The following is a 26,237-nucleotide window of genomic DNA, read 5'->3' on the forward strand; positions in this document are numbered from 1 at the left end:
CCCCTGGAGCTGATACGTAATTAGGTACGGTCCCTGATAACAACAAAATTTATCTTCGATTTAAAGAAATTTTCTTTGAAACAATGAATCTTATTTCTGAGTATGTATTTACATTTTTTAACAAACAATCTTTAAACTGTTCAATTTACGAAAGTTACATTTTTAATACATTTATAGCATATAAATTATTAGCCTTTAAATCAATCATTTTTTAGTTCTTCCGGGTGGGAAAATTTTGTCGTGGTCATTAAAATTTAAAAAGAAAAATGAAATTTTTTATGTTCAAAACACTTTAAATGGTCAATTTCAATTACTTAAAGTCAAATTTTTCTTTTGAAAATTCAATGACCACGAAACATTTTTACGAACCCGGAAGAACTAAAAAGTTCTTTACTTACATTAAAAAGCCCACCCTGACAATATTTTCAGCTTTATTGAAACATTAATACGGTAATATTGCAAATATTTTATGCAAATACGATACTGTAAATGGAATAACAAGAATGATCTTTTTTTAAATATAGATAATCTTAGGAAACCGATTCGTTTTCAAAAACTTTTTAAATTTTTAATTATTCTTAGATCTTTTGCAAAATTTCTATATATTTTCTAAAATAATTGGAATTCTTCCTAAAATATTTGAAACACATTTAAAAACTAAAAAATTACCTTGCATCTTTCATACTCTTTTTTCACAATGTAAAAAATCTTTTGACATTTTTGTTACCTTTTTAAATATACTCTTAAAATTAATTTTATGAAAGATATATTTTATCACATAAAAAGTTACTTTAAACTTTTCTAGAAATCGTTAAACTATTATATTCTCTTCAAATATTTCAAAATTATTAAAGATCTTATACATTTTTTTATCAAAAATCTTAAAATATCTAAATTGTTTCAATTTTTTTATATCTTTTCAACTTTGTCATTTTTTTCAAAATTTTTAAAAACTTATATATACAGGGTGGACACGCTGGGGCTTACATGCATGGCGAGTTGAATGCTACCGGAATTGCACAACAGCAGGGCAGAAGCCATTATACAGGGGTATTTTCATATTTCGCGCCTTTAAAGTTTCATTCGGGTTGGCCATTTCATCAAGTCCGTGCATCTTCGGATCAAGTTTATGATAGTTTCCATGGTTGCGTTCGAAACCTCAAACGGATATAAGTGTCAAAAGAATATAGGTTATGTTATATAATAATTACAAATAATAAAACTGTTTAATTAATAATGAAGTGAGATATGTGAACTGAGAAGTAAACGTCATTTTTTCCTGTGTTAATAACATTATAGAATGGCTGCTGAGTGACAAATACTATAAAATAGTAATAATATTCTGCGCTTCCAGTGGACAAAGAGTGAATGGTGTTTAACGCTTATTTTTACTTTATAAAAAAAGGTATGTCATGAATAGACAGGATGTGTTTTTAATAAAGTGAATGAAATATTACATGCGTAAACTTTAAATTGACATTGCCTATATTTACTGACAGCGATTAGGACAAACAGGTGAATCTGAACATAACTGCTTGAAGTTTCGAACGCAACCATGGAAACTCATAAACTTGATCCGAAGATGCACGGACTTGGCCGAATGGCCGATCCGAATTCAACTTTAAAGGCGCCAAATATGAAAATACCCCTGTATAATGGCTTCTCCCCTGCTATTGTGCAATTCAGGTAGCATTCAACTGGCCATGTATGTAAGCCCCAGCGTATCCAACCTGTATTTTGAGATGATTCCACATTTTTTTAAACTAAAAATATTTTCATGAAATCTCCCAGATTCTTTTAAATATTAGAAAAATATTTTCACGGAGAAAGATGGGTGTTGGAATGTTTTAGAATTATCCCAGGAATCTGAGAAAATCTTAGAATTCTCTTGAAATATTTCAGGATTCTTAAAAAGCTTCTAAATTTGTTGTTTGAAATATTTAAGGATCTACATATTGTTAAAATTTCTTTTTGAAGTATTCTTAAGATTCAAATTATTTTAAAAACTTGGAAAAGTTCTAAAATTTCTTATCACTTTCGAAACTATTTTTTCTAGCTCATTACGCCTACTTTTACTATTATTTTTGCATTGATTAGGGAAGTTCAAGATAATGGCGTGGATATAGAAAGGAAGCGGAAGCGGAAGCGTTAGAAAAGTTTTGCATGTAATTTTTCTGGCATTTCTAAATTTTTTCTTACGCTTACTGTTCACAAAAGACATTGCATAATATTTTTACTCTGAATTATTAATGGTGTCCTCTTATTGCTCCAAAAAATCATATTACTACTTTGGTGCATTCTAATTTTATACGTTCCGAGCGGCTGCCTCCTGCCGAGCGATTAAAGAAATGGTGACGATGGGCCGTACAGTGGGGCCAAATGAGGTGTCCGTCGACAAATTAACTTTTAAACCAAAATATTGGACGGATTTTGAATTTTTTAAAATTAAATCCAATTAAATTTCTAACAAAGTTATCGAGGCATATTAAAAAAAAAATTAATTTTTTCTAATTAAAAATGAAAATGAATTTTTTTTTCATTTCGAAGATGCCACTTTGTGAGGATATATCCAATTTATGCGAATGTACACATAACTAGCGAGGAAACTTGTCTTGAATGATGTCCAGCAGCATCAGATATTTAAAAAATTGTTTACAATTTTTATAAGCAAATTAAACAACAAAAGTTAGGATTTTAGTAAAAATGATATATAGCTACTTCAGATGTGTGTTTTTAATTGGAAATCTGAAGAAAAAAATTTTCGATATGATTTTTATAAAAATAGAGATCATTTGTTCATTATTTAAACAAATGTTAGAAACAAATACATAAATTCGTCACTTTCAAATAGATTTGTTTCGTTTTGTTAACAGAAAGGACAATAAATATCTTGCTTCTAGCTTTTTTTGTAATTCTTTGATTCAGACAATTGGGATTATTTGCTTAAACAAAATTAATTAACAAATGCATAATATTGTCATTTTTCATTTGAAAGAATTCGTTTTTTTTTAATCTACGTTAGATATGTTAAAAAATACTTCTAGATGTGACACTTTGTTATAAACAAATTATTCCTAACAGTTTAAACAAATTAAATAAGGAAATTCATTTTTTTGCCATTTTTCTACATATAGATTTCATTTTTTTAGAGAAATAAACTCCTAGTGTCTTGCTAGTAGCTCTGAATAGTTATTTTTTAATAATACTAAACAATTAGTAATTGTTTTAAATAATGTAATAAACAAATGAATAATTTGGCCTTGTTTTAGTAGATCAATTTAGTTTCTTTAACAAAATCAGTTGAATGTGTACAAACAATGGGCCTTTACTGTGATATTTTGCTATTAGACAACAAGTCATAATTTTCAAACAAATTTAATAAACAAATTACTCTGAAGCCGTTTTTTAAGAGAAACATCATATTGTTTTTTCTGAAATCAACTAAAATTTTTAGGAAAGGTCTCTCTGTTATGATACTGTATTATCCGGCAGAACATGCTTATTATTTTTACAATTATTTATAAAAATCAGTCGAAATTATAAACAATGTATACAAAAAAGAAAAGCACTTCTCCTTTAACTGCTGTTTAAACTCATTATAATTTTTTTAATTATTTAATTTCGACTGATTTTTACAAATAATTATAAAAATAATAAACATGTCCTGTCGGATAATAGAGTATCATAACAGAAAGACCTTGCTTCAAAATCGTACTCGATTTCATCAAAAACAATATGTTGTCTCTAATCATAAGTGGCCTCATAGTAATTTGTTTAAAAATTATGAATTATTGTCTAACAGCAAAATATCACAGTAAAGGCCCATTGGTTATACATGTTTAATTGGGTTAAAGAAATTAAATTTATCTGCTAAAAGATGGCCAAATTTATTTATCTGAAAAAACAAAATTTGTATGTTGGAAAATGGCAAAACAATGAATTTGTTTATTTAGTTTGTTTAAACAAACATAAATTATTTTGTTAATAACCAAGTATCATATCGATAAGTATTTTTAACATATCTGAAGTTGATTAAAAGAAAACGACTTCCTTTAACTGAAAAATGACAATATTATGCATTTGTAAATTAAATTTTTTTAAACAAATGACCCGAATTGTCTGAAATCAAAGAATCAAATAAAAAAGGCATAATCGAGATAATTCATTGTCCTTTCTGTTAACAAAACGAATCAAATCTATTTGAAAATGAGGAATTTATCCATTTGTTTAGAAAATTTGTTTAAATAATTAACATATGCTCTCTATTTTTTATGAGTCATATCGAATTCTTTTTTCAGGTTTCCACATAAAAACACATAAAAGTAGTTATATATCATTTTTACTAAATACCTAACTTTTGTTGATTAATTTGTTTACACAAATTGTAAAACATTTTTTAAATATCTGATACTGCTGGAGATCATTCAAGACAAGTTTCCCCAGTAATTCTGTGTACTTTCGCATAGATTGGACAAATTCCCACATAATGACATCTTCGAAATTGAAAAAAAATTAATTTTTGTATTATTAAATTTTAAAAAAGTACACAACTTTTTCTAAAATATGCTTCAACAACTTTTTTAGAATTTTCATAAGCTTCAATTCGAAGAAAATTTAAAATCCGTAGAATAGTTCGGGCTAAAAGATAAATTGTCCATGGACACCTCATTTGGCCCCACTGTGGGCCGGTAGAAATGTAAGAAAAAGTTTGCATGTATTTTATTGTCTTTCGAAACTTTTATTAGACTTTTGTTCACAAACAAAATTGTGTATTAATTTTGCATTGAATTATTAATGGTATCCTCTTGTTGTCAGTGTCAAATCAAAAAATTACTTTTATGATTTGGTGCATGCTGATTTTGTACGTTCTTAGCAGCTGCCTGCCGAACGATTGCTCGTCTTCGAGCGTGTTCATCCTCGACTTTCTTTTGCTGCCGATCGGCTGAACGCTGAACGGCTGTCAGCACACCGTGCATGAAGCCGTGTCCGGATCCTGCATTATTATTATTATTATTTCCTATGATAGGATTAGCAGCCGCTTTTTCAACATAGAAATAATTTGACTGTAGCCACTGATTGCTCTGCAAACTTAATTCTGAAAGAAGAAATATAAATAGGTAAATAATAATTGTTATCAAAGAAATTACGTAACAATACAACCCTGCAAAAAACGTCCAATTAAAAAGTATTGCTTTGCATTCAGGAAATGTTGCCTGGAATTCCGCTTTTCGACAAGTTCGCATCAGGTGCGCATCTACAATGGTGGCTGAACGGCGATCGCCCCCCCCCCCCAGAATTTTTTAACTTACCGTAAAATTGTGTATATAGATATGTGTGTATAAACACAACATGTCTATATAATTTTCTGATGCCCCCCCCCCCCAGGACACTTCTCTGGATTTGCGCCTGGTTCGCATTGGGGTACAATCCAAAACTATCGAATGCGATACTTCGCATATAATGTCCTCATCTTGAATTCGATTAAATGCGAAAAACAAATAAATACACCAAACTCTCGCTTTCAGCCAAGTGTCGTGTGTTGCCTTCAAATGGCCTTGGACTGTTTTCGGAGGGACAGAAACGTAAACAGTAAGGGCCGCCTGACTCATTTCTAGTTGGAATATATATCTATAGATATAATGTCGCAACTGTTGTCGCTCTGCTCCCCTGAGAAACTGCGGGAGCCAGGAGTTCTAGAAAGTCTGAGAACGGGGTGACTGAAAGCGAGAGTTTGGTGTAAATGAATCATGTTCAATGCAAGGGTTCGCCTTGATTTAAATGCTACTGAATACAATTGAATGAGAGAAAAGTTTAGAGAAATATAAAAACTTTTTAATGCAAAAGTTTGTATTAATTTGAATAGCATTGAATGCGAATGAATGAGACAAAGTTGAACTTAAGGAAGAAACTTTTTAATGTGAGATTTCGCATTTAGTTGAATGTTTTTGAGTGCGAATGAATGAGAGGAAATTCAGAAAAAAATGAAAACATCCCAGTGGGCACAAAATTTGAGGACGTCTTTACGACATCGTTACGACGTGTTTACGACAACTTTACGACATCCTATGTCCTTGTCGTTACAGTGTCTTTACGATATCGTAAAGACATCGTCAGATCATAATTTTTTAATACGAGAATTTGCACTTATTTCAATGCTATTGAGTGCGAATAAATGAGAGGAAGTTCAGAACAAAAGTGAACATTTTTTCATGTGAGAATTTGCATTCATTTAAATTTTTCTACTTCGGAAATATAAATTGAATACTTTTCAATAAAGAACGGCTGATTCACATATATTAAAAAAACTTTAAAGAATAATAATTAATGATTAATATTAACAATTCATGATTTGGAAAAATAAACATAACCCCTATTTTTTAATTAAAAAAAATATATTTCTGTTTTATCAAAAACTTCATGATTCAGTTACATGTATATCTTAGCCAGTTCCATGAAATCCAACTGTTTCATGAAAGGTCTAACGACTATCGAATACATGTAGAGTAATAACGTTCAATAAATATCATTTTTAATAATCATCGCTTAAACTCTAGGTTTTGACTGTTTTAAAAATATTAATTTTGTTTAGCATAATTATTGCTAAAAAATTGCGACAAAATTTGGCAAAAAAATGTGTTGTTTCAAATAAACATCAATTAAATAATTAAACAGTGAAAAACTACTATTTTTCCTTTTGCAGAAATTTCTTTGATAGTCGCATTTGTCGTGGATGAACTTAAAGTGAACCAATACTTTTTAATGCGAAGTATGAAAATTCACGGCCACCGCTTGTAGTTGAGAGTGGATAAATTAAATGCGATCCAATATTTTTGAATACGAAGCATGCACGTTGAAATTTCGCGCTCAGCGAGGTAAAGCCTAATGTGAATCAATGCTTTTCAAATCTTTTCTAAGCACCAGAAAGCAGAATTGAAATGCATTCAGAAATGCGAAACATGAATTCAGAAATCTCAAGTGGGTAGTACTACCCAACGTACATTAGACGTTCGCCGCCCCTGGATGTGATTCAAGGTGCTCAAAAAACATCATTTTTAAAATTCTCTGCTTTTTTCTAATTCTTTCGTGAACAATATTTTATTTTTTCTTGTCATTGATATTCAAGGCCAGATTAATATCGAAAATTATACGCATTTATTTATCTATTTTAACTCTGATATTATAAGTTTACTTACCGATAAAATTAAGTAAAACCGCTATGGTAAGGAGAATAGTCCCCACAATGATCCGCATTGTAGATAAGTAAAGGTACCCACGATTTCTTGTATGAATTTTGCTATAATTTATAAGCGTTGTCCGAGAATATATGTATGATGTCATATACTGAATAATAAAGTAAACGAAAAGACTGAATGTTAAACTCAATTTGAAACAAATAATACCTTATTGAAGGAAGTAATTCAATGAATATTGAAGGATTTGTTTACGTTTATAATTCTTCTTGCTGCTCTCTATCTTTAAAAGAAGAATGCTTAAAAATAATTTTAAGATTTTATGAATAATTAATATGAAACTAGTAATTTTATGCGCGAGTTATTACTTTGACAATTAATAACATATGGATAAAAAAATATGTTAAAAAATAATTGGAGAGGCAATGAGTTTCAAATTTTTTCTTTAAAAAATAATTAAATGGAAAATAATTTATTTAAAATAATTTAATTTAAAATATCTAATTCTTGCAAGGTTTTCATTTTACGGCAAGCTCTTTTTATCACAGATAAATTTTACAAGAGGCTTAGTGAATTGAGTGTTTGAGTTACAAATCTATTAAATTTAAGGTAATTTTATAACTTCGCAACTCTTTGTTTAAACCATTTATAATTGTTTAAATACAACCTCTGCCAGGAAAAAAGCTAGTAAGGCGCATTTTTTTGTATTTTTCAAGAAATTCCATTACTTTACTTAAATCCCTAATTTGTTAACTTATTGATAATTGTTCACATTTGTTTAAAAAATTAGGTAAAGATTTGTTAGCTTCTTATTGCTAATTATTGAAAAAGTCTGATTGATCATTATATTTTAAAAATTGTTTGTATTATTTTGTAATTTTGTATTTTTTGTTATTTTATATTTTTAAGTTGACCTGAAATCCCAATGAAAACTTTAGTTTGTTTATTATTTAAAAAAATCGCTAATCCTTCCTTAATGAAGAAGCAAATACGTTTGCTAACGGGGAGCAAAGTGCTCGTGAAAGGAGCACCATATAATTATAAAAATTCATGTATTTTCGCAAAAATTAATTGTCTTGGTTATGGTTTTCAACCATTTGGTTGAAAATTCGATTTTTTATTGACCTTTTTTTGGAAAATTTGGTTTGTTTGAAAAATCATCTTTTTGATTGAAAATTTGTTGTTATTTGTTGTTAACTGTTATTCGATAAAATATTTTTCAGTTTGATTTTTAATTATTTTCTTTTAATGAAAATGTAACTATGCCATTTTTTGTTCAAAATTCATTTACAGTTTTTTATTAATTTTTTTAGTAGAAATTTCGTTTTGTATAAAATTATATGTTTGAAAATTTATATTTTTGTTTAATAATTCGTCAGTATTAGTTAAAAATTTAACTACACCAAACTTTCGCCTTCAGTCACCCCGTTCTCAGCCTTCTTAGAATTCAGTCCAAGGCCATTTGAAGGCAATCCCCGACACTAGACTGAAAGCGAGAGTTTGATGTATTTTGTCGGCACTTCAATTTGTGCTGAAAATTATTTTTTAACTCAAAATTAATTTGAACATTTTTGGTTAAAACTTTATCTTTTTTAGTTGAAAATTAATTTCTTTCGTTAAAAATTGAACTATTTTGATGAAAAAATATTTTTTATTTTGGTTAAGAATGAATTGTTTTATCTGAAGAGGTAATTATGCCATTTTTGTTGAAAATTCATTTCTGTTTGTTGCTGAAAATTAAGCTACGTGATCAATCATTCCTTTGCTAGAAAATTGTTCTATTTTGTTAAAACTTCTTTTTTTTTAGTGAAAAATTAACTTTTCCATTTGCCTTTTTTTGCCTTGATTTTAGGATTGAACTGTAAATTTTGATAATTAATCTGTATAGAAAAAAGCAATTTTTCATTTATCAAATTTGAATTTTCGCGGAACTTAGTCTAAAGCAGCTATCGCTTCCAGCGGGTAGCGGCTCATAACGTAAGCTCTCCGATTTAAACATAACCTCAAATAACCTCAATTCCATGGGCTTAAAATCACTAAAATCATTTAAAATGGTTTTAAATAAATTCAATCAAATATAATATTTATATAAAAAAAAATGACGAAACAACTAACAAATTACAAAAACACGTCCAAGTAAATTACAAAAGGTAAGCAGAGTGTAAGTTCACCTTCTTAAATACATACAAATCATAATATTCTGTGCGAAAATCAAAAAGTGGACATATCGTGTCCCTGAAATATTATATATACGTTTTTGTTTATGGTAGAATAATTGTTTGAATTACAGGGTTTTATTAAGCGTATTTTCTTCCATAATATCATATCTGAAAATTATTTTTACTTTACTCCATACCAAAATTAATTAATTCAAATATGAGTAAATGTCACTCGGTAACTGGTCTCTGACTATCTTTTTTCAAATTTATATTTCGTTATATATTTTAAAAGAAATCTTAAGGTGTAGTTGTTGAATACACGTATTTTTTAGAATTAATTAGAGACTTAGAAAATGAATATTTCTTCTTGTTTCCAATTATACTTTCAAAGTTAAATTCACTTTTTAAATTGTCCAGAGTTTTTGTCGCCATAGTTTTATGGCTTAAGATTTTAATTTTCCCAATAAAATTTATTAATAATTGAAGATCATTGAATATTTCAATACCTGAATATTTTGTAGCAGTTAAAGTAACTATTATTCCAATTAAATATTTCATAATTTTATATCAAAATTCATCCTTTTGGCTGAAAATTCATTTTTTGATTAAAAATGTAATTATTCGACATTTGGTTGTAAAATACTCTTTTTAGTTGAAAATTCATATTTTTTTGTAGAAATTAATCTTCTGGTTTGAAAATGCATTTTTTGTTAAAAATTCAATTATTTTAGTTAAGGATTCGTCATTTTAGTTGAAAATCCATCTTTTTGTTTTAAAATTCAACTATTCCAGTCAAAGATTCACCATTTTAGTTGAAAATTCATCACTTTGTTTAAAAATGTTTCTATTTGTTTAGAGTTAGTTTTCTTTGTTCAAAGTAATTTTTTTAACTAAAAATTTAACTTTTTCCTATTGAAAGCTCTATATTTTTAGTTGAAAATTCTTTGTTTGGTTGACCATTAATTGTTTCAACTAAAACTTAAACTATTCCATTTTTTTTGGAAATTGACATTTTTTAGTCCAAATTTGAAATATTCGATTCCCTCTCAGGGAATTTTTTTTAAAGCCACGGAATTTTGCCGAGGGCATGCTTAATTTAACAAAAAAACATTACAAATTGATCAAATATATTAAAAAATTTCAAGTATTTGGTTGAAAATTCACGTATTTTCTTGATAATTCGTTCTTTTTCGTGGAAAATTAATCTCCATGTTTAAAAATTTATCGTTTTTTGTGAATGAAACTTTTTTAGTTAAATTATACTGTTTTTGATAAAATGAAAATATTTTTTGGTTGAAATAGCAACTACTACATTTTTTGGTCAGAATTAATCTTTTTTTAAATTAAAATTTATATACTGGATTGAAAGTTTACCTCTTATTTTTTTAATTATGTTTTTTGGTTGAAGATTTACTATTGTAATTTAAAATGTATCTATTTGGTTGAAAAATGAACTATTTTTCTGAAAATTTGTTTTCTCTCTGGCTGAAAATAATTTTTTTCTGCTAAAAATTGAACTATTCCTGTTGAATTAGATTTTTTTTAACGAAAAAATGCAACAATTCCAGCTAAAAATTCCATGTTCTTATTTAAAAATATATATCTTTGGTAAAAAATTATTATTTTTTTTAATCCTAAACTTAATTTTTCAATTCTTGATTGAAAAATTATCTTTTTTAGTTGTAAATTCATCTTTTTTAGCTTAAAAATCCACTATTCTGTTTGAATATTCCAGACTGAAAAATATTTATTCGTTCTTTCGTTGGAAAGAAAATTTAATTACTTCTTTGAAAGTTAAACTCTTTGATTAAAAAATATATTTTTTTTAAGTTCCAAAATTTTATTTAAAAATTGATCACTTTTGTTGAAAAATGACCTATTTTTTTAATATTCCCTAATTTTAAGAAAAAAAATTATTCTCTGCGTTAAAAAATAAATTTTTTCACCCAAAAATGTAACTATTCAATTTTTAAATAAAAAATGATCTTGTTTGAAAATTGTTTAAAATTAAATTAAGCTTAAAATTCATCACTTTATTTGAAAATTCATCTCGTTGGTCAAACATTAATTTTTTAACTGAAAACATTCCATTTTTGGTTGAAAATTTATCTTTTTGTTATACAAATTTCATCATTTTTTGGTAAAAATGCAACTGTTTGATTGAAAATGAATCGGTTTTCATTCCGGATTTAACTCTTTTATTTAAGGTTGGTATTTTTTGGTTGAATTTAACGGTTTCTGGTTTAAAATACAAATATTTTTAGTTGAAATATCAATTATATTTTTTGTTGAAAGTTCATCTTGTTTGACTGAAAATTCAACTACGTATTTGAAATAAAAAACTAATTTGTTAAAATTTAATTTTTCGTTCAAAATTAACTGTTTTGTTAAAAACAATCTTTTTTATTAATTTTCTAAACCGAAAATTAAATTTTTTGTAATAGAATATTAATCTTATTAATTTAGAGTTTATATGTTTGGTTGAAAATTCATTTCTTTGCTTGAAAACTTTACTTTTTGGTTGGAATTTTAATTTTTTGTTGAAAATAATGTTTTTTGTATTCGAAGCTTATTATTTTTTAACTTAAAATCTATCTATTCCATTCTTCCTTGAAATATGTTTACTCAATTGTTTTGCAGAAAATTCGTCTTTTTGACTTGAAAATTCAACATTTTTTTATAGATTACTTCTGGTTATAATTTAATTTTCAGCTTGAAAATTCATCTCTTTAGTTGGAAATTTAACTATTTTGTTGGAAATTTCTTTTCCTTTTTTGTAAATTCATCTCTGGTTGAGTATTTATCTATTATGTTAAAAATCCGTTTTTTCAGGTCAGGGAAATTTCAAAATTGGGATTTTGTAGCAACCCTGAATAGGTAATCAAATAATAATTTTTATATGTTTATCCTCGAGAAGTAGATATACAAAAAAATTTAATTATAAAATTAGAACATCTGGCCAATAACTACTTTTAGTCATTAATATTAATAGAAAAAAAAATTTGTATGTTTATCTGAAATACTTTTTTTTCTATTCAATTAAAAATTGAATAATTCCATCTTTTTTATTTTCACCTATATAAATTAAAAAATTGCAGACTTTAACCGACAAAATGAATTTACCACTTCTCAAGAGTAATTTAAATAGTCCAAAAATAATCTGGCATCAAACAGATGTAGTTGTGGTTCTGCAGATACAGTTATGTGATATTGAAAAGTATTACCTGCGAATCGACAGAGAAAGATTGAATTTCAGGTAAGCCATTTTTTCACAGCTTTCCTTAATAATCACTTGTGCCAGGCCTGAGATTGTCAAAAATATAAAAACTTTTTTATATTATATTATTAGTAATATGTATTATTTAAAATAAATTCTAAAAAATAAATAATTTTCCTATAATCTATCACGATTATAGAAAATTCATTATATATAATCATAATTGGAATAAATCATACAAAAATATTGAAATAATTAGTGTAAAAAGTAGAAAAACCCTTAAAAAATCCTTTTGAAAAATTTCAAAATCCTTTCAAAGCTTTTCAATTTCTTCGAATCACTCGAAATCGTTGAAATCCGTAGACATTCTGTGAAACAAAAGTTATTTTATTCAGAAAAGTTTTCTAGAATTTTATTGAACTCCCGTAAAATCTATTGAATTCTTTGGTAGTCGAAATAATTGTAAGTACCTTCCATATAAATTAAACTAAATCTATTAATTCATTTTTTTTTTATAGTTTTCTGCTGCTTAAACAATTTTTAAATCCTTGATATTCAATAAAGTCGTTGAAACCTTATGAAGTTTCTTGAAATACCTTGAAATTTTTAGAATCGCTGCTAATTCCTGGAAATTTTATTTTATTTATTTTCCAAAGTCCGCTAGAAATAACTTAACATTTTCGGAAACTATTGGGAATGGTGGACTACCATTTCGCCACCTGGTGCCGGAAACTGGAACTAAAAGAGTAGGTACCATTTTAAAGATGCACATTAATTTTTGCATAAAAGTGTTTTTACGATATTTTTGTGAAGTATAAACCAATGATTGGATACGAATAATAGACGATTTAGGGTGGTCGTCTTAATCCAAGAAAAAAATTCCTGATCATTTTCCATTTGATTTAATAAAAACTGAGCTGCAAAGGAAAGCACTGAAAGTGGAACTTCTGAATTTCAAACTTTTAAAATTGAAGTTTTGAAAGTTTTTTAATTAAATAATATTATTTTCAAATCTTATTCAAATGCTCAATAATGTACACGTGTAAAATGGAAGCTACTTCGCTTTGAAACTAAACATTTTTTTATTAAATGCACTTAAACTGCAAAATAAATTTTTTAACTTTTATGAATTGTAGAGTTGAAAGATTCAGATTCAGTTCTAAAAATATAAATGCATATTATCATTTCCAATGCTCGAAAGTCTAAGTTCAAGAATCAATCCATGAATTTAATAATTGTCAAAATTATATCGTTTAAAGCAATTTTAAGCTGGAAACATTAAAAATTGATCGATTACATTTTTTTTTTATAAATTGAACACTTCTTAAATAAAAAGTTAAATTATTAATATTTCAAACGATTTAAAAATCCATAAAATGCTTCCAAATTTTATTTGAAAATCTTGAAAGATCTGCATGTTGTTTCCATTTTTTTCAACTTTTTAATTATTTTTGAAATTATTTTAGAACTTTTAAACATCCCTTAAAACTAATCTAATTTTTTCTCATTTTTTTTTAAATTCTGCCAAATTAAATAAACTCTCTTAAAATCTTCCACATTCATTTTTGATAATTTCGTAAATCTTTCTAAATCTTTTTAAATAATCACTCAAAATTATCTTTTCAAAATAAAAATCATTTTTAGTTTTCATAGGACATGTTTTTTGATCTTCTGAAGAAATTCAAAATTCTTAAAAAGCTTTTAAATTTTTTGTTCAAAATCTGCCGAAATCTAGATTTAGTTTTAAATTAGGTCGTGGGCTATTTACACTGAAATTCAACAATTTTACTTACAAATTAATTTTTTTTAAATAGAACAATTAAAATGTAACGTTCAAAATTTAGTCTTTAATATTTATTATAATTAGTGATTTTAAATAAACAGTCAGTTATTTCTAAATACTTATTAATTCTTATTTTTCTTAATTAAACAATTACAAATTTACTGGTATAAAAATGTAATATTTTAGATCAAAATAATACGTCAGATTTAATAAAAGCCTTGAATTATGAATATATTATTTGGAAGTTATTTTAAAAATGAAAATACTTTATAAAGTTTGCATTTTTAACGTTAGAACCTGGAAATTCAAAAAATGCAAACTGATTTCGAATCGTTTTGTAAAATTAATTATCATTCACTTTTTGAATCTTAAAGAACAGTTCAATTTAAAAAATCACTATTAATTTATATTGAAAAATGATCAACTAAAACTATTTTTCATCTAAAATCTTCGATTTCAAACGCTTTTAATTTTCAATGGTTTAAGTCTTTCAAACTGCATTTTAAAATTCATTAAAATAAAATGTAAACTTAACAATTAATATCTAAAATTAAAAATTTGTTAAAGTTTTAGATTTTTGAAATAAGCAGTATGAAATGAATTACATATATAATTGAAAGAGATCACAATTTAACTAATTATTTGAAAAACGATGGAAATCATAGTTATACTGATTTTTGTCTATATATTTGTAAAATTCCCGGTTAAAAAATAAATTCACTATCATTTCCCGGTCTCATGAGATTCCCAATTTTTTGGTCCAACGGCCACCCTGCAATTGGAATTTAAATAAGAATTATATCCTAACTTATCTTTTGAAAATCACAATAAATGGAACAATGATTGTTTTTTTTTTTATTTTTTTTTTTTTAAGAAAAATATTTCTGTACAAAAATATGTTTTTCATCTTATTAGATGTAAATTCTGTATAAACTCATTTGTTTCCAAACAAGATTATTTTTAGTATCTAATAAATACTTTAAACTTCGAAACAAAAATCGTTAGAACACTTTTATGCGGAAATTAAAATGAGTTCGGATTTTCGTCACCAGGTGACGTATCGCAGTTTAACCATTCCCAAAAGAAACTTCTTTGAAATACCTTGAAGTTTTTTAAATCTCTTGGAATCCTTTAAAGTGAGGTAAAATAACTTAAAATCTTTTAAGATCCCTAAAAATCTTTTAAATTCTTGAAGATTCAATAGAGTCCTTCAAATCTTGCAAAAATTCTTGAAATGCCTTGAAATCCATGAAAATCGTAATAATCCATTAAAATAAGTAGAATTCATGTGGAATATCTTGAATATAAATTAAATTATCATTCAATTTCTATAAAAAATGATCGTTAAAATTCCTAGAAATCCTTGAAATCCTTGGAGATTCAATAAATTCTTTAAATCTTTTGAAAATTCTTGAAATATCTTAATATCCCTTAATATTTTTGAAATTTCTTGATAACCTTCAAAATCTGTTAAAATAGCTTAAAATATTTTAAAATACCGTAAATCCTGTGTAATAATTGGAGGTACTTCTAATTGGGCATTCTTTAAAATCCTTCAAAATTCCTTAACATTCCTTGAAATTTTTTTAATTTCTCAAAATCCTTTAAAATCGTTGGCAATCGTAATAATCCATTTAAATAAGTAAAAATAATTTGAAATCCCTTTAATATAAATTAAATTATCATTCAATTTCTAAAAATAAAACATCTTAAAATCCCTTGAAATTTTTGGAATCGCTACAAATTCCTTGACATTTATTTTATTTATTTTCCAAAGTTCTCTAGGAATCTCTTTAATATAAATTATATTATCATTAAATTTCTCTTTGAAAAAACCAATTCAAATACCTATAAATCTTTTAAATCCTTTGAGATTCAATCAAAGCCTTTAAATTGTGTGAAATTTCTTGAAATATCTTATAATATTTTTAAATTTTTGAAATCTTGAGAAATTCCTGGAAATTTTCATTTATTTCATTTATTTTCCAAATTTCTTTAGAAACAACTTTAAATCAAGCTTAAAATCTCTTGAAGTTTTCAATAAAACCTCCTGAAATGCTTTAATATTTATAGACATTCCTTGAAATTTAATTTAATTTAGTTTCCAAAGTTCTCTAGAAAGAACTTTAAATCGAGCTTAAAATCTTCTAATTTATTGAAATTTAATTTATTTTCCAAAATTCCCAATTCCAAGATAAATTTAATTAAACTTTTTGATTAAAGTTTAAAAAACACAAATATCCATATCCCTCGAAATCTTTGAAATTCGTGGTCATTCCACAACAGCCTTTAAATATTGTAAAACTCCTTGAAATACTTTTTAATCTTTTTAAATTGTATTAAGGGTAATTTATTTTCAAAGATTTTCTACAAATTCTTTAAAATCGAGTCCAAATCTTTTGAAATCGTGCAAACTTCTTTAAAATCCTTTGAGGCTTTTGAAATATTTTAAAATTCTTTGAAATATATTAAAATAGCTTAACATTCTTTTAAATTATGAAATTGTTAGAAATAAATTGGGCCTGAATAGCCCTTAAAATGGTTGAAATTCATAAAAATCCCTTGTAATAATTTGAAATTCTACGATAATTAAATGAATCAATTATTTGTTATCTAGTTTCTCTATTTTTTGCATTACTTCTTTCAATATTTTAACATCATTTTTATTTCTATACTGAGTTTCTTCGATTCGCTGATCAATTTTTAAATTCTGGAAAAACTGTTATGTTCAACAGATTTGCAAAAAAAGATGATATAATGCAATAAAAAAAATGCAACTATTTTTTGGTTGAAAAGTATAATCTTATATTTTCGGTTAAGAATCTTTTTTTTTTTTGTTAACAATTATATTTTTTGGTTGGAAATTTAATTATTTTGTTAAAAATTCATAATTTTGTTCTGAAACTTCCACTTTTTTGTGTAAAATTTGTCCGTTTGGCTTGACATTTTAAACTTTTTCTTCTTTATTGACTGAACAATATTTTTTGGTTGAAAAGTCAATCATTTTGATCAAATTTTGCCTTGTTGGTTTGAAAAATTATTCTTTTGTCATAAATTTGATCTTTTTTTTTAATGCAACTGTTTGGTTAAAAAATTATTTTTTGTTTGTTTGAAGATTTAACAATTTAATTAAAACCCCAACTATTGGTTTGAAAAGTAGTCGTTTTGTGATAAATTAAACTATTTTTTATTTCAAATTAAGATCTTTTTCGGTTGAAATATCAATTGCTCCGTTAAAAGTTGAACTAATTTGTTAAAAGTTGATTTATTGTTGTTGAAGATTCACCACTTTATTTAAAAATGCATATCCTTGAATGGAAGTTCATATTTTTGGCTTGAAAATTAAACAATTTAGTTCAAACTTGTTTCTGTTTTGACTAAAGAACCTTTTTTCGGTTAAAAAGTCAATAATTTTAATAAAATGTTGCCTTTTTGGTTTGAAAAATTATCCCTGTGTCATAAATTTGATCTTTTTGGTTAAAAATAAAACTGGTTGAAATTTATTTTTGGTTGAGGATTAAACAATTTAATTGAAATCCCAACTATTCGGTTGAAAAGTAGTCGTTTTTGGTAGAATTCAACTGTTTTTTTATTTAAAATTAACATCTTTTTTGGATGAAATATCAACTGCTTGGTTAAAAGTGCAACTATTTTATTAAAAGTTCATTTATTATTGTTGAAGATTAATCGCTTTATTTAAAAATGCATCTCTTTTATTTAGAATTCATCTGTTTTGGTAGAAAATTAATCTTTTTGGTTGGAAATTCATATATTTTTGGTTGAAAATTATTTTTTTGGGATAAATTCCACTTTTTTAAAATTAAAATAAAAAAATGCTAGTTGAAATATCAACTACCTATTTGATTTTCCGATGAGAATTAATCTTTTTTAGTTGAAAATTCAAGTATTTGGTTAAAAGTTGAACTGCTTTGTTCGAATAAATTTGTTTCGTTGAAGATACATAATTTTAGTTGAAAAATCATCTCTTCGGTTACAAAATCAACAATTTAGTTAAGAAATTAACTTTTTATTGAAAAGTTGTCTTCTTTGGATTAATTCAACTGCGTTTAATCTAAAATACCAATTTTTTCGGACCATTACATTTTTCGTTGCGAATTTTCTTCTTGTTGTTTGTCAATCAAACTGCTTGGTTGAAAGTTTAACTACTTTGTTAAATGTTCATTTTTTTGTTAGTGAAGATTCATCGTTTTAGTTAAAAATGCATCTCTTTGGTTAAAAATGCGTCTTTTTGTTAGAAATATATTCTGCTTGGCTGGAAATTCATTTTTTGGTTCTAAATTCCACAATTCAGTTGAAAACCTAACTATTTTCTTGAAAAGTCGTCCTTTTTGGACGAATTCAACTGTTTTTATTAAAATTATAATCTCCATCGGTTGAGAAAACAACGATTACATTTTCCGTTGAGAATTTACCTTTTTTGGTTAAAAAATCAACAATATGGTTAAGAGTTTAAATACTTTGTGAACATTTTGTTTGTTTGTTGAAGAATCATTATTTCAATTAAAAATGCTTCTCTTCAGTTGATTCGTCTTGTTTGGTAAAATGTTAATTTTTTCTTTGTTAAAAATTCATTTTTTTTTGTTGAAAATGCATGCAATATTTTTACCTAAAATGTTAGGAATTTGAAGTGTTTCAATTACCTACATTAATTTTATTTAAACGAATTTATTTTCCTATTTTCATGAAAAATCTCATTTTCGGTAAAGATGTTTTTGATTTGCAACTATAGAATTGATTTATATTTCGGGTTTAGCTTCTCAATTTATATGCGTACAATCTCAGGCCTACTTGTATCAGAATTATAAATCTTAACTCTATTTTTACAGTACATGCTTAAATGATAAAAAATACTACGTTATTATAAATATGTATGGAGCCATAATTCCTGAAAAATGTATGCATAGGAATACAGGAAGAGAAATAAAAGTGTACATACCCAAAGCACACATTGGTATTTATTATTTATTTATTTAGTATTTTAATGGAAGTTAAGTTTAAAACCAGGGTGGCCACAGGTCAGGGGAAATCTGGAAGTCAGGAAAAAGTCAGCAAATTTTGAAAATTTTTGCAAAAGGCACTTTTACTCACTTTTTATCCTCAAATCAATTTTTAGCCACTTTTTAAAATGAATTCCTTTGAAATAAGGATTTCGAAAGATTTCAAAAGATTTTAAGAATTTCAGGAAAATTTAGAAGATTCTAAGAAATTTTTTGATTGATTTCAATCTTTTGAAGGTATTCAAAAGGATTTTAGGAACTTTAAAAATATCCAAGGAATTTTCAAAAGCTTTAAAAATATTTTAATAAATTTTCTAGGATTTCAAGAAATATCAGATATAATGTCATTTCACGGAATTTTCTAATATGTGAATGGATTTTAAAGAATTTATTCATAAAATTTCAAAGGACTTGTAATATTTTAAGGGACTTAAATAGATTTCAAGGAATTTTTAAATTATTTCAATAATTCGAAGGGGTTTCAAAGAAATGTTGAAATTTTAAGATATTTTTTTTTAATTGCAAGGAGCTTTTCATGAGTTTTAAAAAGTTTCAAGGGATTTCAAAGGACTTTAAATATTTTAAGGCATTTTAAACAGATTCTAATATTTAAAGTGATTCCAAAGGATGTTGAAGATTTTAGGGTATTTTTTAAAATCTCAGAATTTTCAAAAGTTTTAAAGAATTTCAAAGAATTTGAAATATTTTAGGGTATTTATAAAAATTACAATGTATTTTCAAGAGATTTAAAAAAAGTCAAAGGATTTGAAATATTTTACGGTTTATTAAAGATTCCAAGACATTTTCAAGAGATTTAAAAAGTTTTGAGGGCTTTAAATAGAATTGATAGTGTTTGAAATATTTTAACGAACTTTATAAGATTTAAAGAATTTTTTTATTGATTTTAATCATTCGAAGGGACTTCAAAATATTGCTAAGATTTTAGAATATATTTTTTTTAATTCCAAGGAATTTGTAGGAACTTTAAAAAGTGTCATGCGATTTCAAAAAATGTCAAAGGATGTGAAATATTTTAAGATAGTTTCAACAGATTTTAATAATTTGAAGTGATTTTAAACATATTAGAGTTTTTTTTAATTCCAAGGAGTTTTCAAGAGCTCTTAAAAGTTTCATGCGATTATAAAACATTTGAGATATTTTAACATTTATAAAAATTCCATGGAATTTTCAAAAGCTTAAAAAAATTTCAAGGAATTTTGAAAGATTTTAAATAATTAAAAAAAATTTAAGTTATCTTAAATAGATTTGAATAATTTAAAATGTTTTAAAGATATTAAGGAATTTAAAAAGATTCCAAAGGACTTTCGACAGCTTTAAAAATTTCAAGTTATTTTGAAAGATTGCAAAGTCTTTTAAATATTTTTGGGAATTTAAAAAAAAATCCAAGGAATTTTCAAGAGCCTTCAAAAGTTTCAAGAAATTTCAGACTTCAAAGGGTTTGTAATATTCTAGGGAAATTCTTGATTTATTTTAATTATTTTTAAGGTATTTCAAAGATTTTTCGATATGTTGAAAAATAAGAAGTTTTTTTCAAGGATTTTCATAATTTTAAAGGATGTAAACAATTTTTAATGCATTTTATTCAATTAATTTGATTTTTTTTCAATTATTGTTTAATTCAAACTTGTTTAGTTTCAAACTTATTGAAATAAATGTATGTTTTCACATTTCTGAATTGTTTTTAATGAATGAATATTTATGAATTTGATCGAATCCTTCTCAATTCCCTTGAATTCCTCTAAATTCACTAAAACTTTACGAACAAAAAATGATATTTTTTAAATTTATTTGCATTTTTTCTAATTAACTGGAATTGTTTTGAAGTTTCATAAATCGAATTCTTTTGAATTCTTTTTAATTCAAAACTACATTAGTCACATTATTAATGCACATCAGTCAATTTTTTTGGTACTTTTTTCAAGTAAATTTAGGCTGTGGTAGCCCTGAGAATAATACATTGAATTTTTAAATTTAAAATGACTTTATTTAATTAACCGAAAATTCTTTAGTAAAACAGGGCGTCCAGGGACCTTGAAAACCTGGAATTATCCTCGAGTTTTCACAAGAAATCTTTAAGTCTATTATGAAAGAAATTGATCGTTTAGAAGAAATATTGCTACCGAAAAGTTTTTTATTTATCAAGATATAATTTACCATTTACTCATTGCAGGATGAATAGATTTCTAGGAATTTTTTGTAGATTTTACCAATTATTTTATAGATGGCAATGAACAGGCTTTATTATTGAGAATAATTCTATAAGTTTTTAATTTTTTCTTTCAAAAAGTTGCAAAGCATTTGATAAGATTTGAAAAGATTCCGCTAAGGTTTCAAATAATTCAATGATTGCAATGCATAAAAAGATTTCACAAAGATTTTATAAAAATTTCACAAACGATTCAGAAGATTTGACAAAGATTTCGAACATTTCATAAAGATCAGAAGGATTCCAAAGATTTGAAAAAGGCGTGTAAATCAGCTTTTAATTATTGCACAAAGATATCGAACATTTCCAAAGATTTTAAAACTTTAAAAATATTTCATAAATATTTTAAATATTATAGTAAACCATATTTCCAAGATTTCGAAAAATTTGACACAGATTAAAAATATTTTAATGATTTCAAATAAATACAAAATATTTGACAACGATTTCACAAATATTTCCAAGATTTCATAAAAATTTCATAAGTATTTTAAAAGAATACAAGAATTCCAAATATTTCAAAAAGAGTACAATACACCAGATTGAAGAGATTTCAAAACATTCGAAAGATGTTAAACGATTTCAAAAGGATTCAACAAATTTGAGAAGATTCCAAAAGATTTCACAAACCAAGATTAAAGAAAGTTCACAAATATTTAAAAGATTTCATACAAAATTTCAAAAGGATTTCAAAAGAATAAAAAAACAGCTTGGCCGCTGGACCGGGAAAAACCGAGAAATGACGGTGAAGTTTGTATATTTTTGTTTGACCGGGAATTTAAAAAACTTGTACAAGAAAAATCTGTCCACGTTCGATTTCAACAGTTTTTAAATAATTAGTGGAATTGTTATGTTTTTCAATTATGCTACAATGATATACAATGAGATCTTTCTTAAAGACTTGAATAAATAAAAAATAAAAGCCTTAGAGTTTGAAAATTTTGAATAAAAAAAATTTTTTATTTAATAAATAAATAAATTTTTTAAAATTTATCTGTACTACTTTAAGTAATAAAAAGTGAGCAAAAACTATTTGAAAAAAAAACGATTTTAAACCAGTTCAAAATTTAAGAATTTTCAGATTTTAACGTTAAAACTTAAACGGTTTCAATTTGAAAGTCTTAGTCGTTAAACAAATGTGAAGGTGTGACTGAAAATTTATAAACTATTTTTAACTCAGAAATAACTTGATAATAATATATTCTTAATTAAAGGATTTTATTAAATTCCAAATATTGTTTCAGTCTAAAATATTCAATTTGTAACCCATTCAATTTGAAATTTTTAATTAAAAAAAAAAGATTAACTATTGAATATTTAGCAATATTTGAATTTTTATTTAAGACAAGTAAATTGAAACCAAATATTTAAAGATTCTTTAACTGAATTGTTTGACATAGAAAACCTAGAATCGTTAGAATTTCGAAGAGCCTTTAAACTTTGACCGTTACAATTTTAATTGTTATATTGAAAAATGCTTAATTTCTAAGTGAAATTGTTAAATTTTAATGTATAATTTACAAATAAACATTTGTAGAAAAAAATTGAGTAATTTTAAGAGATATTTAGGAGTTTTAAAAAGATTACAAATTATCATGCAAATTTTAGATAGTTTTCTTAAAATCTTGTAGAATCTTTTTTAAACGTTTTGTTTAAATCTTTGAAAAACTTTTTAAATATTCTCTTAAAATAATTTTTCACAATGAAAAGTTATTTTTAATTTTCCTAGGAATCTTAAGAAAATGTTTTTATTCTTTTGAACCCTTTCACAATGATTGAAATGAATCTAATTTTTTTCTTTAAAATCTGCGAAAATCTACATTTTGTTTTATATTGGGCTATCATTTCAAGTTTTACATTGAGTTTGAATCTTTTCAAAACTTCTGCATATCTCTTAAAATTACTCAAATTTCGCCTACAAATAATATATGTTCAATTGTTATTTATACATCCAAATTGTAAAGAAATTTTGTAAAATTTTCTGGATTTTTTGAAAATTGTAGAAAAAAAGTTCAATTGATTTTGACAGATATTTAGAAGTGCTGAAAAATTTCCAAAATAATTTTAAATTTAAACAAATTTAGATTGAATTTCTAATTTAAGAAGTGTTCCGTTAAAATTTTTTCAATTTTTCAATATTTGATGTTTCTAGCTTCAAATTCCTTAAAATTATATAATTTTGAAAATTTTAAAGTTCATTGATTGATTTTTTAATTTAGAGCATTGAAAATGAAAACGTGGAGTTTTATTTTGTATATTGAAAAATCTTATCGCCTTCAATTTTATACGCGTAAATTATTGAGTACCTGATTACAAAATTTTGTAATTAAAAACTTTTAAATTTCAATTTTAATACTTCAAAATTTAACAGTTCCAGTTTGAGTGGTTCCATTTGCAGCTCAGTTTTTATGACCTCAAGTGGAGTTTTTTTTAACTTTATTGTTCCATTTTTTAAATCCCATTGACCGTGAAAAATGATTGCGAACCGGGAAAAAACCGGGAAATGACCGAGAAGATTCCAAAAGATTTCACAAACCAAGATTAACGAAAGCTCAAAATATTTGAAAGATTTCATACAAAATTTCAAAAGATTTTAAAAAAATTCATGAAGATTTCAAATATTTCAAGGACTTTAAAGATTTCATGGATCTCAAATATTTTACAATCATTTAAAAAGATTCCAGAAGATTTGACCCAAATTTCAAGATTTCACAAAGATCTTAAGTACTTCAAAAGATTCCAACGAATAGATTTATGTTCGCAAAATATTATGAATTTGTTAATTTACGTTTCTGCTTCCTTTAAAAATTGTTGGCTAACAAAAGAGGGAATAGCTTATTTTTTACATCTACAACAAACAGTTATTTCAATATTTGATGTAAAAAAAAAAAACAGGAGAGCTTAAAAAAACTTAACATCTTGACCCGGAAAACCTGGAAAAGACCTTGCATTTGTAGAATGAATAATTAGTAATGGAAAAGTCACGGAAATTTAAAAATAAAGTGTTTCGGCCACCCTGGTTGATTAAAAATATCCTTTCTAAATTAAAATTAAAAATTATATTAGGTGCAGAATGGTTGAGGTTACATTTGGAAAAAGAGAAAAATCCTCATATTGTTTCCGACCCTGACCGCGTAACAGTTCCCGAATGGAGGCGGCCTCTCCCCAGGAACTTCAGTATGTAATCATACCGATCGCTTTGATAAAATATTTTTCCACCTAAATACTCGCCTAATAATTTATTATAATTTTATTTTAGACGCGGACAGTTTTGAAAAGTATAAGAGACTTAATAAAATAAAGAACGTGCGGCCGGATGAACCGTCTTCAGGTGAAGAGGATTCGGATGATGAAATTTTCGATACATATTTCGACTGATAAGTGAGAATAAACTGCGAGAACAACATTCCTTAACAATAGGATAATGCTCTTTATTTAAACTATAGGAGAACACATATTTTCTTAAATTAAACATTATAATCCAAAGAACAAAAGTAGGTAAACAAAAAATGAATCTCGAAAGCATTTTTGTCGCTTTTCCGCAATGGCGATTGGGTATTTAAAAAAAATTTAAGAAAGGAATGTTCCCAAATTCACACACATAATTGAAAATAAATTTCAATTCAAAGGTTAAGAAAAATGTTCAGTGGTGTAGTCGAGAGTCGAGACCTGGCTACTTTTTTCGAAGGGCCATTTACGCAGTATTAATAATTTAATTTTAAGACAGTAGGGAACGCATTTTTTTCGAAAATATGTATAAAATTCTTAAAGAATTAAAAATTTCCTAAAATTATTCAAGAATACATTTTTGCACGCATATCGGAAATATTTGTTTTTCAAATAAACACAATTTTTCTCTCCTTTCCATGCAGAATATCATCAAATATAATTTTTAAATTAGGAGAAGTCTAGAAAAAAGTAAAAGAAAAAAGCGATGGAATTTAGAATAAATTAGCTTTGAATATTTTCAGAAAAAGCGCCGCCATTCTGTCCCTTTTGAACTGTTTTAAATCTTCCAACGAAATTCGAAAGAGGACGAGAAATTAAATCAGACTCAGAAAGAAAATATTATTTCTATAAAGCTTTCTTGCTCCATAGAAATATGAATAAATTCACAATAATTACCATTACTTTCAGGAAGTTCTCAATAATTTTCATAATTTTTCTGGTAAATTTATATAAATTTTTGGAAAATTAAAAGATATTTCAGGGCTCTAGTCTATTTTCTAAGTTTCTATCGTATGTCACAGTTTCTATAAAAGCACCGAAAGGCCACTTTTTTTTAGGACTACACCACTGAGAATATCGCGTTTATGTGCATGATAAATTTAACAAAAATTGAAAATTTATTAACAGGCCTCTGGTTTCTTTTACACATAAAAAATAGGGTAACTAGTGTCACAAACGTGAAAAAATAGTTTTTTAGTCCAAAGTCAAAAAGTGTGCAATGGACACCATTTTTTTTGTTTTTAAACAAAATTTCGAGTTTTCTAATCTAATATTTTTAAAGTATTAAAAATTAACTTTAATTTTTACTTAGAATATTATTTTTTAGTCTACAAAGGAACAACTGAATTAATAGAATCCAATTAAAAAATCTAACTTTATAGTTGAAAGTTTTTAAAATGTTTTTAATGATTAAT

General features: G+C 25.7%; 1 protein-coding gene across 2 annotated transcripts; it reads left to right on the forward strand.

The window, feature by feature from the left end:
- The first annotated feature begins 9,208 nt into the window (after positions 1 to 9,208).
- On the forward strand, positions 9,209 to 25,512 carry LOC117179758. 2 transcript variants are annotated; one of them, XM_033371835.1, is made up of 6 exons: positions 9,209 to 9,340; positions 12,182 to 12,226; positions 12,448 to 12,605; positions 19,197 to 19,321; positions 24,661 to 24,771; positions 24,854 to 25,512. In XM_033371835.1, exons 3-6 carry the CDS (start codon positions 12,463 to 12,465, stop codon positions 24,970 to 24,972), a joined length of 498 nt encoding a protein of 165 aa, XP_033227726.1. In that variant the 5' UTR covers positions 9,209 to 9,340; positions 12,182 to 12,226; positions 12,448 to 12,462; the 3' UTR covers positions 24,973 to 25,512. The 2 variants fall into 2 exon arrangements, with proteins under 2 accessions (XP_033227726.1, XP_033227727.1); XM_033371836.1 differs by lacking the exon at positions 12,182 to 12,226.
- The last annotated feature ends 725 nt before the right edge of the window (positions 25,513 to 26,237 follow it).

This window comes from Belonocnema kinseyi, chromosome 9 (assembly GCF_010883055.1).
Source record: "Belonocnema kinseyi isolate 2016_QV_RU_SX_M_011 chromosome 9, B_treatae_v1, whole genome shotgun sequence".
Classification (NCBI taxonomy): Eukaryota; Metazoa; Arthropoda; class Insecta; order Hymenoptera; family Cynipidae; genus Belonocnema; species Belonocnema kinseyi.